Genomic DNA, 16534 nt, shown 5'->3' with positions numbered 1-16534 from the left:
TATACCTCTGTAGCTACTGTCCTTACCTCCCTCTTCCATTTCACAGCCAATTTTTTTCAAAGACTTGGTCTGCTTTCACTTCTCACTCCACTGTAGTCTAGATTTCCACTCCCAGCCTGCTACTAAAACTATTTCAACTAGGTAATCAATGACAAGCTGGTCACTAAATCCAGTGGAAACTTGATTTTACTTGAACTTCCTACAGCAATTGCCACTTTTGACCCTATCTTCCTTCTTAACATACTCTCCTCTCTGCTTTTATCTCAATTCTCAGACCTTTCATTTTCAAGCTCTTCCTCTGCCCATCCCTCAAAAGTCGATTTTCTTGGGGTCCAGTCCTCAGTCCAAACCTCTTCTCACTTTGTAAACCCTCTCTTTTGGCTTTGATCGCCACATATATGTTTATGATTAATAAGTCCATATTCTCAAGACAGACTTCATTCTCCTATTTCAGTCCTATGTACCTAACTATCAACTGGACATCTCAAATTAAACTCACCGTCTTCCTCTTAAAACCCATACTTTCTTCTGTTTAGAGCACCTCAATGATTTATCCTCCAATATTTACCAGTCTCCCAAAATAGAACTGAATGGTTGCTCTTCATTCTACCCCAACCAATTCAGAGGTCTTCTATTACCTCTCTTCCTAAGCTTTATCTAACTCCAAACAATTATTATCCCTATAGCAGAGTGAACTTTCTAAATCACAGATCTGATCACATCACTCTCCTCCTTCAAATTCTCCATTTTGTTCATTGACACGTGATGCTCTTTCCTCATGGTCTTAATTCCCCAGCCTCATCTCTTCCCCAACTCATGCTCTGGTTATCTGGACCCTGATGCATTGAACACATAAGCCAGAAACCTCGAAGTCTTCTTGGATGCCACTTTCTTCCTTCTCATCCTCCCACTTATTTAACCCATTACCAAATACAGTGGGTTCCACTTCTGTGTATAGATCTCATATTCACTACCCTACTCTCATCCAGCCCTTAGTTTGGGATTACCATATTAGCTTTCTAGCTAGTCCAGCTTTTATTCTTATTTTCCTTCGATTGTTCTCCAAGGTATAGCCAGAATGCACTTTTGCAACCCCAAATCTGAACATGGCACCCTCATGCTTAAACTCGTCCCCCTGGCTTCTCATTGCCCTTCAGATAAAGGCCAAAGTCTCACTTTGGCCACATCTCACACCACTTTGACCCTGGCCATCTGTACTCCAGCCATGGTATCCTTCAGTTACTTTGTCCCGCAGAGCCTTTCCGGACATGTTTTCTTTAGCCTTGAAGTAAATCCCTTCCTCCTACATCTTGTTAACTTCTGTTAATTCCAATTCACTTTCTAAAGCTCAGCTCCTCGAAGTCTACCGCAAGTCTTCTGTGATATTCCAGGTGTGATGTGATTCCTCTTATAATTGTGTTATACCACTGTGCTTTTTCTTCAGTTTGTGGTTATAATTTATTTTCATGATCATTAAACAAATACCTCTCTATCCCACCAGACTATAAACTCCAAAAGAGCAGGAAGTGTGGGGTTTTTTCCCCCTTACCACAGTATCACCAGTATCATGTATATAGTAGGTGTTCAGTCAGTATTTGTTTAATTAACTAATTGTGAATAATTTTAAAAATAGCATAAAAATAACTGAAAGGTATAGAAACCCACAATAAGCATTAATTTTGAATTTCTCTAAAATGCACTAAAATCAGGCATATAATTATATTGAGTTGAATATTTTGCTTGCTTTGATAAACATCTCTTAACTGTTTATATTTCATAAGGGGTAAATGCAATGTAATAGACTGAACTATATAAAATATCAAAATTTAGCATTATCTACCTTGTTTCTTACTGTATATTGGAAATCAAATTTAAATGAAGATGAGGCATTTCCAAAATGATGAAACTAGTTTTTAAATGATTTAAGTGCCTACTATATATATATAAACACACATATATATAGATATATTTACAATGCCTTATTTATAGTTTTAAAAGGTTTAAATTGCCAACAATGTTTTTCATTTCTGCTGTTATATTTTAAAAGAGAGAGAATTTGTAGAGACGTGGATAGACCTAGAGAATGTCATACAGAGTAAAGTAAGTCAGAAAGAGAAAAATAAATATCATATATTAATTCATATATGTGGAATCTAGAAAAATGGTGCAGATGAACTGTTTTGCAAGGCAGAAATAGACACACAGATGTAGAGAACAAATGTATGGACACCAAGGGAGGAAAGTGGAGGTGGTGGTGGTGGTGGGATGAATTGGGAGATTGGGATTGACATGTATACACTAATATGTATAGAATAGATAATAAGAAGTTGCTGTATAAAAAATAAGTAAATAAAATAAAATTTTTTAAAAAGAGAGAGAGATAATGTATAGCAAGTCACATTTGTTCATTTGGAACTTTCAAAACTGACGCCTGAAATATTTAAGGAGAAATTTCACATAGAACTGACTTACTATCATTCCCCAGGGTCAGTTGATTGTCTCTCTCTTTGTGCGCTGTCTGTCCTAGTAGCTTGTTCTAGTACTTCACTGACCCTTGGATATACAGAACCGGTAGTGTTTGAAGATGACCCTAAAGAATATCATGTAAATGATTAGATCTCAAATTTAAATTCAGCAGAAAACCTCTGCAAATGCAAAGGTGGATGGCATCTAAGCAAAGTTGTCTACTCAGTAGTTAGATTTGCTCCATTAGGTTCTAGTTTTAACATAAAGAAGGCGGAAAATGAAAGACACTAGTAATATCCAACCAAGAAAATTATGTGCAGATTTCAAGAGGCACAGTGAGAACTGCTTGAGCTAAAGTAAGAAAGTAATAGCTACATTGTTCAGAAGTAAATGAATGTGTGCCTAATGGTAAGGCGTGCTGCCTAGATATAAATACTCAAAAAAAAAAACCCACAAAGAAAATAAAAGAAAAATAAAAGGAAAAAATACCTAGTTGAGTGAACTTGAATGTAAAAAAAGATAATCAAAGGTAAGAGAGATACATGCAAAGCAGTGTGTGAGCTATCATTTACAAAGGAACACTGGAAATATGTAGAACAGAGGTAAGAGAAAGTAAAAATAAGAAACTCTAAGATAGAGAATGAAAGGAAGATTGTACAACATATTAGGATAAATGAGAAGACATTTGTCAAATACTCAAAGGACAAGATAATAGTGAGTTAGAGGGAAGCTGACTAAGGGATGGGGATGGCAAGTTAATAAAATACAAGGAGAGCCAAACTGAATCAGGCAGACAGCTCCTATCATGTACTACTTAGCCTTCATCTGTAACATTATCAATAGCCTGTCCTGGTTGAAACTGATTTTTGTAAATTTCACTTTTTACACTATCACCACTCCCCATAGGTGATAGTGTATTTGTAATTGCCTTCCTTTATGGAGTCTCTCCTGGGTGGTTTTGACAAGGTGACTCTTCAACTTCATTACTGTGTAATGAGACAGGATTTTTTGTTTTTTTTAACCACGTCGTCGCACAGCATGTGGGATCCTAGTTCCTCGACCAGGGATCAAACCTGTACCCCCTGCATTGGAAGGCAGAGTCTTAACCACTGGGCCACCAGGGACATGATATTTTTTTTAATGTATCTATATGATATTCTGATATGGATCTTTAAATATGTTTACTAAAACCTAAAGCTTATGCACTTAAAATACATAAAAGCTGGAGCCGTGTCCCTCCTCCCACCCAGAATGCTTAACTTTTTCAAGTATCTTCCCAGTCCTCCTGAATGTTAGCCAAACCTAAGTTAATGTTTAATACAGACAGCATACGAGGCTGTGAGACAGAAAATTTGTGTCTTGTCCCCTATTTCCTATATGTGTGAGTTCAGATAAGTCACTTAACCTCTTTATACCTTCATCCTCACCAGTGTGAAAACAGGGATCATGCCCTCTATGTATCTCTAAAGGCAGGAAGAGTAAACGAAACACAAGAGTATTGTCAGCCCTCTGAACACGCATATCAATCTGGGGTACAGCTGAGCCTGACTGTGTAACCCGCCTCTTAGAGGGCTAATATCATAAGTCAATGCCTTTTGGTCCAGGAATCTCACATCTCGTCCTCTCCTGGAGTGCAGCCAAGAAGGAAGCTCTTGTTGTCTGTGCAGAAGGAAGGCTATCTTCTCCCTTAGTAAGTACTGTGCTGGCCATAAAGATTTCTGCCCATCCCCGGCCCCTACCTCCACTCACCCCCACCAGCGTGGTATTTGGTGTGCAATCGCAGGCTAGTTTTGAATTACCAGAAGGCCAGTGACTAGAATGCAGCGTGGTTGGGACCAGAGGCGCTCAGGCCTGGCTCTCCTCCTAAGCACTCAGCTGTAGCCCTTCAGCAGCAGCTTCCTATAAGGCTGTGAAAAATGTCCAGAAAAATTGCCCAGCCATCCACATTCACCGGTAAGCAAAACACCAGGCATATGGCCAGTTTGAATGGTATCAGAAAGGCATATGGAAAGAGATTTTTCTTTCTCCACCAGGCTTTAGAACTTCAAAGGAATAGTTTGTTTGATTATTACTACATCAGTCAATCACCAAACATCCTTGACCCCCTACAGTTTGCCAGGCACTGTTCCTGGCACTCGGAGGAATAAAAAAGAGATAAGATATAACCCTAGCCCCCAAGGATTGCGATTCAATAGATATGATGAAACACCTAAAAAAATAATTACCCACAACAGTCACGAATAGTGGTAATGATAGTTGTTTTTGAAAATCTAAGAAAGGAGCGTATGGGTCAAAATCATTGGGGATGCCTTCACAGAGAAGGTGAAGTTGGAAGCGAATCATCTTGGGGGCTGGATTTATTTTGGATAATTGGAGGGGAGTTAGGGAGCAATAATGTGAACAAAGCTCTTTCTGGAAAGGTAGGCAATAAGTAGGCAATAAGAATGGCAATAATGTTGACAAGATTAGTTAGGAAATTGTTTAGTCATATATTTAGCAACATTCATTCAATATTTGCTGTAAGTGAGATATCATACTAGAAGCTGGATATAAAGTGATGAGCCAACAGACCAAGTTTTTGTCCTCTTAGAGCTTACTTTTTAGTCAGGTAGCTATTACATAGGTATGCCAACACGTAAATAGTAATTCTAAAATGCATGGAGCCATGAAGGAAATATTCTTCTGCAGGAAGCTGAGAAACCTAGATAGGTGCCCTGGGGATGGCCACACCAAGAAGAGATACTTATTAAACTGAAAGCTGATGGATGACAAGGATCCAGCCACTAAAGTGCTGAGCAGAAGCTCATTCCAGGCAAAGACAACAGAATATGAGAAGACCCTAAGAAGGGAAGAGATTGGCGTATTGCGTGTAAAAGGAAGCCAGGGAAGCTGATTGCATAGGGTCTTAATTATAACATGTTTGACTTACTTCTTACCATGGGTCATGTAGAATTCTTCACATCTTAATATTGGAGTACTCATGTTATTGGTACTGAGTGTGTTAACAATGACTCTTACACATTTATGTATAAATTAATTTGATAAGTAGAAGTCAAGGCAATGAATATTATCTTGATCATCCAGAATTTTAAAAGGAGAGTGTATCAGTATACATTTATTTTCAAGAAATTAGATGCTTTGAGCATACAAGAGTTGGAAAGCTCGATGGTATGAGATTTATGGGAATTATTACCTTTTAGTAATGTAAATAAGATATTGATGAAGCAAGAAATAAATTTTAGTTCAAATTATAATGTATATTTTCTGTATAGTAAGTGATACTAGTGCTGGTGGTATATTAATTCTTAAGATATTGAAAGATGATAATAATGTAGATCAAATCCCTTATAGTATTCTGTGGTATGTGAAAATAGTAGAGATATTATAGAACACAGTAAAATCCAGACTAGACAAACATCTAAAGCAGTTTAGATGACCAACATCTCAAGCAGCTGACCTTAGTAATTCAAAAGCAACATTTAAAAAATTATGTGAGCATACATTTGTGTGGTGTGTATGTGTGGAGTTCCTTGACCCAACTGGACCTCAAATTTAAAAGTGAAAATCATTCCAATATTAATGTTTTGGAAGAGTTAATCCAGAGCATTCTAATATATTGATTAACACACGCCAAATCATTTTGTATATATACTGAAACTATAAAGAGGAATTTTTTAAACTTCCATTGGATTCTTTTCCTTACATTCTTTTATTTGTGGTGATAATATTTGAAGGTTGAGAATTTAGATGATAATGGTTGGACTTCATATTCTACCTTTTATTTAAAACCTTGAAAACTTTCGTGAATTAAACCTCTTATTGCCCCCTGGGAAATCATAAAATGCACTATAATTCCTGCAGCACCTCCTACCATGTTCTGGTAGGCCAGACAGTTAGTTCTATCTTAAGTTCTATTTAAAATCCGTTTACGTATAAAACAATTTAGATTCTCTGGGCATGTCCAAAATGCAAGCACTCTGGTACAAGATTGTGGAGTATTAATATTCCGCCAGCTTGAACCTTTATTTAAATTGTATTGAGGCAGTTTGTGATTCTTTGATTCATTTTCTGTAGTTAGATTATCCCTATTTTTTAGAAAAGGAAGTCACATTTATTAGCATATGCATACACATTAAAAAACGAAGTATAAACCTATTACAAGGTGCTCTAAGCCTTGTAGTATCTGAAACTTGTAATGTTACACATGCCATTTGATTACATATGGTATATCTTAACTATGAACACATTAAATGGATTCCATTTAATGTGTGTCAAGTGATATTTTCAATGTGAATAAGGGTGAAACAACATGAGGACATTCTTTGGGAGGTGGGGCTGTTGTAGAGTTCTGTTCTATTTTGTTGATAGTAATATATGGTCCTGTGATTACTGGAATCTTTTTTGGTGATGTCGTATGGGGAAAGTTAACATTTATTCTTCTTTAACATTTTACTAGATCTTTACAGTGTTATAAAACAAGCATTTACTACTTAGTAGCTAAGCATTCCCTTTCTTTGTTTCTTTCATTAATGTATTGATCTAAACCGAATCTATAGGATCAAGCTGATTGAGACAGGTTGTCTGTGCCTCTTTTGAGAGATCATTGCTACACTCCACACTTTTTCAGTAAATAAAATATGGACAAAACTGCAACATGTGCAGGCTGAAGAATCCATTAAAGACTTTTGGCAATAGTACCTTAAAAATAATTCTGCTTTATGGCTTCTACTGTGCCATTGCGTACAATGAGGGTTTTAAAAAGACCAAATACAGCTCTCTGATTTCCATTTAATGGAAGAAGTAATAAAGTTTAATTGTATATTTGAGCACGGGCGTCATTTCCAGTACATCTGATCAATAATTCATCAATTTCCTTTGGCTCAAAGTAATATTTGAAAGAAAATGCAGCCGGTGAGAGCTTATCTAGCTGTAGCTTCATCATCTCTATTAATTATGCTTTTCCCGAATTTGGTTCATTAGGCTACCAAAGTGACAGCAGATGGAGAGCAAACTGGACAGGATGCAGAGAGGACCAACACGAGAGCAAACTCCTTAGGAGAATTCATTAAGGACCTGGCCCAGCACGCAGAAGGTATTAGAAAACTCACAATTTAATCATTATTTCTCCTAACAGGAAAAGAAAAAAAGGATTGCACGGGACTGGAAGTTCTCTAGTAAGAGATGACATTTCTAAATTTGAGGGTTGGATTTTTAAAAAGTTTTTTGATCAAGATATTCAAACGCATTATCAACTGAGAATCTACAGCCTACAGTGTTAAATTTGTGACAGAAGTCAGTGAATTAGGAATTATGAGTACGAAATAGCAGTCAATTGAATGCATTCCTTTATGAATGCTCTGATCCTTGAGGAATGGCTATTGTGATCAAATATGATTAAATTAGTTAATGGGCAACTTATCCTCTGCTATGGTGCTGTTTTTGTATTCAGAACTATTTAAAAGGTCCTTGATTTTTTTTAAAAAAAAGTTAATTTTATCGTTCTGCTCAGTACCTTAAAGCAGCACTTTAATTTCTCAAAATGGCTTTTACATACTTGGTACCAGTTTTTAATGAACATCGGTTGCTTGGGATTTGGATGTGCTACCTTACCAGAAGCTCTACTGCATTTAGTCCACAATTCTCAAGGGGTTAGTTCTTGGCATCTACCAATCTGATTTGAGAATCAAAGTGGAAGCCATTTTTAGGCAAAAACCCAGATTAAGAAACTCAAAGAAAACAGATAATGCAAAAAGAAAGAAAAAAAAAAAACCTCAAAAAACAAAACATTAGTTCTTAAATATCTGCTAATATATGATAAACATGCATGCATGTTGAGAAAATAGGAAAAAGTGTTTTCTTTTTGCTTTAAAAATAAAACATTTTTATTACTCTGTAATGTTATACATTTTAGATACTTTGCTTTCTAATATAGCCAAATAAATCAGGACGTGAGAACCTTCGAGGCATATCCTGACAGGTCAGTCTTAGGAATCACTGGCCAAGAAGAGGCAGAAACTTCCAAAGATTCCCCACAGCAAGAAACAACAGAGTTTCAATCTGAGGCATAATCTCAGGCAAGACGTGTCAGGATCCGAAACAGAAGTTACTCCTACCAAAAAAATCTCAGTTAACTCGTTGTGGTTTCTCCTCTGCTAGATGAAGTTGTTGTCCTTTCCCTGTTTTTATTTTCCAGTAATGTTATTTGAAAGTGTCCACCCTCCCTTCCTCCCACCAAAAAAATCCCATTGCAGATAGAACAGATTCACTCTACCTGGATCCCTGAAGACATTAGTCAGTACTCCAGGGACCTTCCTTTTCCTTCCAACTCAGTCTCAAACACTAACACCCAGCAGCCTATCCTAGGAACTAATCTTGATCATTTCAATCAAACGTTGCTACATAATAAATCCTAATACACGTTTCCGATAGACTCCAGTACCGGCACTGCCTACTTTATCTACATCTTTGTGCGTGCCACAAAGGCACCAGCAGGGGGCAGAGTGGAGATGATATTTAACCCAGGCTTGGCTCACCATCCACAATCTGTCTATCAAAGAAAGGGGTTATGTCATCAAAGGTGTCTCCCATTTCCTACACTGTGCATCAGTCAGGTGGTCTGGCTGTGTCTGTCCAAATGGGGCACCTTTTTCTAATTCATGTGAAGTGCCATGTGGATAGCTGTGATCCTATACCCGAGGACAAAATGAATACTACTCTCTTCTTCCACCAGGTACTAACGTAAATGATAACAAAAATGGTAACCACAGCTCTTTGTAAAAGAACTTTGACAGAATTAATCTAACTATTAAAATTTCATGAAAATTCAAATTTGAATATGCCAGCGTTAAATCATAAAGCGTTGACATATATATAACAAGGCTTGGATGTCTATATAAACCATTAGCATACGTTCTGATGTATAATAAGACTTAAGAAATGCTGGACACCCTTCTTTCCTGTTCTTCAGGTCTCAATAGTATTAGTCATTCATGATAAATTTACCCATTATAGGATATTTTTCTCAGGTTCAACATGAAAAACAGCTCTGCTTCTCCTGAGGAGTTTACTTATTTAGTTTGTATGTTATAGATACTGTCTACCTCTTAAAATACTCCTTTTTATCCTGATGCATTGGCTACTGAGCTGTTTAACACTAGATGTAGGATCCACTGCCCTGGGCATTCCAGCATATGCATTTCTGTCTAGTAACTCTTTGCCTGATTTACGTTAATTTTTTTTATCTTTGCTCCATTTCCTTTTATATTTATTTTATCTTGTTTTAAAGATACTTTTAAACGACTTTAAATTCCCTTTGTAATAAGTTAGAAAGAAAAGATAATTAAATTTAAAAGATGTGTTTATGTTGCAAGTATTTTTAATACTGTTGAAAACATACTGAAGTGATAGTGTATATCTTGGAATAATAGACTACATAACACATTTATCTTTAGTTTAAAAGTACTCAGAGAAGTTCCAAATTCCATGTATAGAAGCAAAAGAGCAATCAGACCTCTTCTATTAAAATAATAATGCTTTCTTAATATAGCATCATTTTGCTAAAGCAGTTTTTGTGTACCCTAATAATTTCTTCTGGTTGCTTACATATTGCTTTCATTTAAAAGAAATGATGCAATCCATCTTTTCCTTTTCTCACTCCATCATTCTTTTTCCACCAAATTCTTCTCTGTAGAAATTTAGCTGTGAGATTAGACCACAAAAGAAATAGTGAGGCTGCATCTCACATTCCTTCCTTCCTCAATACCACCTAGGCCCAGGACCTAAATTCCATCAAATTTCCAAAGATGTCTTTAAGCAGAGTTCATTTGTGTATTCATTTAATAATGGAAAAACATACAGCTTTGTCAGGTTAGAAAGTGGGGCTTATCCCTTTCATTTAAAAAAAAATGTGAAGACAAATGATGTCATTGGTTACTTACACGCTACAATCGGTTAAAATCAACTGTACAGATAGGCATGCACTCAGACCAAAGGATGGGGCTGTATCGTCAGTAGAGCCAAATCTACTGCTACCTTTCTTGAAATCTAAAGAGTAGAAACCTTCTTACATTTCATCATCAACATTCTAGCATGGCTTCCCCATAGTCTGCTGGACCAAGAAGCTTTCCAATCAATAGTCCATGGTTACCATGTTTCCTTAACAAGAATGACATGGCCTAGGTGATATCTTACTAATCATAGTGGTGGAATCTTAAGAAGGTTCTTTGGCATATGTCGAGGGATGACTATGAAGTAGTCAGCCAGAAAGTAGGCACCCTCACCTACTTCTAAGAATAGCACCTGAGCAATAATTTCTACCACAGGGCTAAGAATGGCCATATTTGTTCTTTAAAAGACCTGATTTAGATTGTTCTGCAGATTAAACTATGGTTATCAGAAATAACAGGTTGACTGCAGCAATTTTCTAACCAAAGACATTTATCATTAAAAAAGAATTAGAAAGATGCATTTTGGAAAGGGTAGAATTAGAGATTGAAACTCAATTTCTTCTACTAACCCAGGATTCTCAAACTCTAGGTGCATCAGAAGATCCTGGAGGGCTTGTTAAAAACACAAATTGCTGTTCCACACCCCAGACTTTTTGACTCAATAGGTCTGTGATGGGACCTGAGAATATACATTTCTAAGAAGTTCCCGGGTGATCTGAGGTTGCTAATTTGGGGACCACATTTCAGAACCACTGTACTAACCCACCATGTCACATCCCCATGGCTGGTCTACTTCGCCTAACTATGTGCACTTTTTTCAGGAGCTCTGTTCATATGACCCTTGAAACAGCCCCCACCAGTGTTAATCAGAAAAGTTTCTCCAAGAATAGAAATGAGTTTTGAAAATTCTTTAGGTCTTAAAGAGGTCTTAGGATACAGCTTTGAATGGTAGTAAATGTCTCTTGGCCAACCCATAGCCTTTATTCTGGGGATTTTCATAGGTAATATTATATAATAGAAATAGTGTTCAGAAGATAAAAGAGTTCAGAAAAACACCTCTCTTCATCTTGCTAAATTAATGCTCCATAGAACACACTTCAGGAAAAGTTGGTCTAAAACTAAGGTAGAACTGTGTACATGTTTCAGTTCACCAATTTTTCAAACTATTATTTGACACAGAATTCTTTTTTCAAATGAAAACTTGCCCAGAGCACCAACCTATAAAACAGATTCTTGGCAGAATAGATATCATTTGTAGAATACCTGAAGCGCCTGGAGAATCCTAAGATTCCAAAGAGCACAGTTTGAAAACCTATTTAGTGCATAATAAACACAGACTCTTAGGATGGCTGTTATTGCTGGAGGGTATCTGTGAGCCCTAATGCATAACGCCTGTCTGTAGATAGGGGCTCCTTTCCTCATTCCTTTACACAGATCAACACAGAACTGTGTGGAAGTACAAGGGCAGGTTCGTTTTGAGAGATCTCATCACTGATAGTGTTTCTATACTCAGGGTTTTAAAATTGAATATGATTGTGTCTTATCGGCAATGCAGACCTTGCATTTTCAGCTTCCAAGTGTTATGCTACATGTCTCATTTTTTACCTTAACCTGAAGAAGGTTTGAGCTATTTGTTTACTTTATTTCTTCCTTTTGGGGTAGAAACACTGTGTTTTAATTACTGTGTCCCCCTAAAAGCAATATAATATGAAGAAATATGTCACATTTCCTTGTTTGTTATGGATTGTTATAGCAACTGCCTCTCTGTTTCCCAGCAGGAACACCCATGACAAACAACATTTCTCTTAGAGATGGTGGGGAAGAGCAGATGCTGGGTGCCATTTTTGCATGTGGCATTTAGTTTACTAATTTGCAAAATTTGTTTTACCCCCTGCAGCTGTAAGTGAAAAAGCTGTAAAACTAAATGAAACTCTAGGAATTCAAGACAAGGCCTTTGAGAGAAATTTGCAAGAGCTTCAGAATGAAGTTGATAAGATGATGACAGAACTGAGGAGGAAAAATCTAGACACACAAAAGGAAGTTGCTGAAGATGAGTTGGTGTGAGTAGAAGCTCTATTACTTTTTCATTTGATAAGCTGAGCTTTCCAAATTGTTGTTTAGAGATTTCTAAATTTTCCATCACATATCAGTAGGAGATACTTTGTTCTTTATTTATTTTTCATCTACTTAGTTATAATTTGTCTTGCTCTAAAACGGATCAAAGGCATGTTTATACCTATATATAAATAATCAAGTATATGATCTTTTTTTGGTGCTGTCCCTTCTGCAATTAGGCTAATGGTCTTGCTTTATTAATTTCCATTATTAGGGCCTTTAGAGCTATTAATTATTTTTGTTTTAATAAAAATATCTTTGGATAAATAAAGTTACGAATTTAACAGGCCATCCTATACATTTTGTCATCTCAGGAAATACTGAATAGAAGAATTGTCAAATAATACATGCCTAATACTATGAAATAAAGTTTGGGAATTTGAGGTTGTGACTAATGATAGTGCTTTTACAATGCCAATGAATTCCTGTGACCGTATACTCAATAAAAAAAATACATTTTTACATTCATAGTCAGCTAACTTCAAAGTGATGGTGTTATTAATAATCAAATAATATATACTAAATCAGCAACATTAGCAACACCTAAGAACTTGTTAGAAATACAAATTATCAAACCCCACCCTAGACCTACTGAATCAGAAACTTTTGGGATGGGGCCCAGCAATCTGTTTTGGCAACTTCTTCAGGGAATTATGATGCCTTTTAGTTTGAGAACTACTGTTCTTCAAATATTTAGCCTTCCTTAAAGGGCTCAGATATTATCACTTTAGGAAAACCATTAAGTTGAATCCAGGAAACTCCCAGAACACTCAGTTCAAAAGAAAAGAAAAGTAGGTCAAAATTATATCATACCAGCATGTCAACAGCATGGCGCTATAGTCACAGTTTCTAACCAAACATATCAATATTCATATCTTATATTCAAAGTAACAGTGAAAATATCTCATGGTTAATCAGGTAGATTTTATTTTTGGTGTGTGAAGTAAATCATAAAACTGATTTCATCAGCCAGATTATGAGAATAACATGAGATCCCTTCCAAATGAAAATGTTATATTACTAATCAATTTTAAATGTGTGGAGTTTTTTCTTCTTTAGTTTTAGTTATAAATGCTCTTGCCACTTTTCAGCTATCAGTTTTCAACTTGGTTTAGCACACAGTCAATCTGCCTTAAATATTGTTTTTAATTTTTCCATACTTTTAATGTTAGCATTTCTTTGTAACACTGTTTAATACCAATAAACCCTGAGGCAGTGGCAAGGGCTTATTGTCTCTTATTGGCCTGGGGTGGTTATAGAGCTGCAGAAGCCCTTCTGAAGAAAGTGAAGAAGCTGTTTGGAGAATCCCGAGGGAAAAATGAAGAAATGGAGAAGGATCTCCGGGAGAAACTGGCAGACTACAAAAGCAAGGTTGATGATGCTTGGGACCTGTTGAGAGAAGCCACAGATAAAATCAAAGAAGCTAATCTCTTATCTGCAGAAAACCAGAAAAACATGACTGCTTTGGAGGTGAGTCTTAGAGGCTCTTTCATCTGAATCTGGGAGCACAGGGTGGGAGTTTGACCATGGCGGAGTAAGTCAAGTTGATGCAAGTTGATGCACACGCATGAAATCAAGTGTGACAACTCTGAAAGGAGACTTCTAAGAAGCAGAACGGGGAATGATCCTTCTTTTTGTTTTTTAATGAATGATCATTGCCCATATAATCAAATAAAATTTAGATAACTTAAACTATTTAAGATTTTTAAGGGCAGAATGGTACAGTGGAATGAGATCTTTACTGGGAGTCAGGGGTCCTTGGTCTTAACGACAACTGTGCCACTAACTAGAAGTACTAGTGTGAGTAAGTTAAAGTCTCAAAGCATCAGTCTCTCAACTATACAATAAGTGCATTACACTAGGGCATATCTAGAGTTTCTTCAAATACTAATACCATATGATTGTACAGTCCACCCAACCTGATCCACAAACCATGGTTTAGACATCCGGCTGCCATAAATCACGGAAGTGCCAAGGATTTTCTAATGGAATTGGGGCACAGAAGAAACAGCTCACTGAGAGACCAGAGCCTGGGAAAATTTTGGTTCTCTTCTTCTTTGCAACGTGTTCTATGAAAGTGATATTTTACAACGGACTAACATGAGCAGATCAAGGCTGAGTTATTTTTGTCTCCTTTTCCTCAGACAAGAGAGAGTTCTCTCCTCAAGAAATGATAGGCAGCTTCTGCCTTTTTTAGAGTGCTAATGAAGCTAGAACTAAAACAGAGCCTTCCATCCATTCCTTCCTTTCTCCCTTCCTTCCTACTTCCCTTCTTTCCTTCTCTCCTTCCTTCCTCTCCCTTTCTCTCTCGTTTCTTTCTTAATATTTAACATGGCAAACTGATCACTCTTCCCTACAGTGAATTCAGCTCATATGATGGCACAAACCTGTATTTAGCATTTAAAAAAAAAAAACTTCCTCACCAGAAACAAACTTACCTTTGTTCTTTTCAAAGTATTTGACCCCAACAGATCTGAAAACAGTGGCAGACCTTTATCTCTTCTAACATAAAATTTCACCTGCAGCTATAACTGAACACTCTCTGGCATATATCATGCTCTCAAAACTGTTCATGGAATGACAGTTGAATAAAAAGAATCTGGATTTTTTTAATCCATTCATTTCTTTCCATTTTCCTTTGGATTAAGAAGTAAAAGGATGAATTAATCTTTTAAAAGAATTGTTTTCTAGATCCCTCTCCTGGGACTTAGCCTTGCCATTTTGATAGAGGATTGAGAAGACTCACTGATGTATCTAATCTTAACCAATTTGGAATCTACTGACATGCTGGCAATATTAAAGAAAAAGCACTGTCTTGTTAGGCAGGATGCTAGGCTGCCTTCATATCACAGGCTTCCGCATGATTCATCTTGCTCGGTGATACACCAGTGGTGTAACTTACCCGGAGGTGCACCACTCCATTTTATGGCAACAGTTTAAGAAATTAAAATAACCTGTGTGGAAATTATAATAAGCATCTGGGAAGTATTTCAAGAAGAGTTGTAGTGGCACAGTAAATGGTGCTTTTAGCTATTCCTTCATTTTAGTGATGTTTAAAACCAAGAGCCATCATTCTTGGGTACCCCTAGAGAAGCCTGGAGCTTAAGTAGTCAGTATTGAAGTGTAAGTTGTCCTTCTTGTATTTTCATTTTACACGTGATGCTTCACTAAAGACTTGTTTAAAACTTACTAGAATAAATAGATAAACTGACTGAATTAATATGAATAAGGCAGAGCTTATTTAAGGTTGCTTGCCAAGGCTGATTAAGGTTGATTGCCAAGGTTGATGCTAGACTGGCCAATAAAGCATCACCTGTTTAGAGTTTGCTAAACAGATACAACCCCTGGGCTCCCACCCAGAATCTGAGGTAGCTGGTCTGAGATGTGGTCCAGGGTCCATATTCTAAAACATCCCCTGGGTTAATCTGATGTACATATAGATTTTAAAAGAACTGATATGTTGTATCCATTTGATTGAGTAATTAGTTGTGCTTTAAATAAATGACTTCATTGAGCCTGTGCCCACAAAAAGGTGATATAATTAAGACCCAACTCATTTTTTTTAATTTAAGGAAGTAAGCATGTAATGTTTATTATTAAAAACATTTATCAAACCCCTACTAAGTTCAGGAAATGTACTAAACCAAAACTGAGTATATCAAACACTGGTCCCCATGGTGTGGTCCTTGGAACAGCAGCATTAGCATCACCTAGACACTTGTTAATAATGCAGATTCTCAGGTTCCCCCCAAGCCTATCAACTCAGAAACTGGGAGTGGAGCCCAGCGACCCGTGTTTTTAAAATCCTGCCCATGATTCAGATGCAGCCTTAAGCTTTAAAGACACTGATATTGATATAAAAAATAAAACACCACCTCTGATGATTTCAGGTGACTTGTATTTAGTGGGAGGCTCACACAAGTAAACTAGTCTGTACACTACAGGAGTTATCATGGAGGTATGCAAAGGAAGGGCATCGAAATCACCCCTGGATTTAGGAAGGGCTT

The 16534-nt window shown here is 36.8% G+C and overlaps 1 protein-coding gene across 1 annotated transcript in view; it reads left to right on the top strand.

Annotated features, from left to right (window-relative positions):
• LAMA2 (laminin subunit alpha 2) overlaps positions 1–16534 on the top strand; it is a 450165-nt gene that overhangs the window by 322028 nt on the left and 111603 nt on the right. Inside the window, exons 35-37 of the mRNA XM_065888629.1 lie at positions 7447–7558; positions 12310–12472; positions 13787–13997. Of these exons, the coding sequence (XP_065744701.1) occupies positions 7447–7558; positions 12310–12472; positions 13787–13997 (486 nt within the window). The remainder of the gene's footprint in view (positions 1–7446; positions 7559–12309; positions 12473–13786; positions 13998–16534) is intronic.

Source organism: Phocoena phocoena, chromosome 12, assembly GCF_963924675.1.
Source record: "Phocoena phocoena chromosome 12, mPhoPho1.1, whole genome shotgun sequence".
In the NCBI taxonomy this organism is placed as follows: Eukaryota; Metazoa; Chordata; class Mammalia; order Artiodactyla; family Phocoenidae; genus Phocoena; species Phocoena phocoena.
This window is presented reverse-complemented; position numbering and strand designations above follow the sequence as displayed.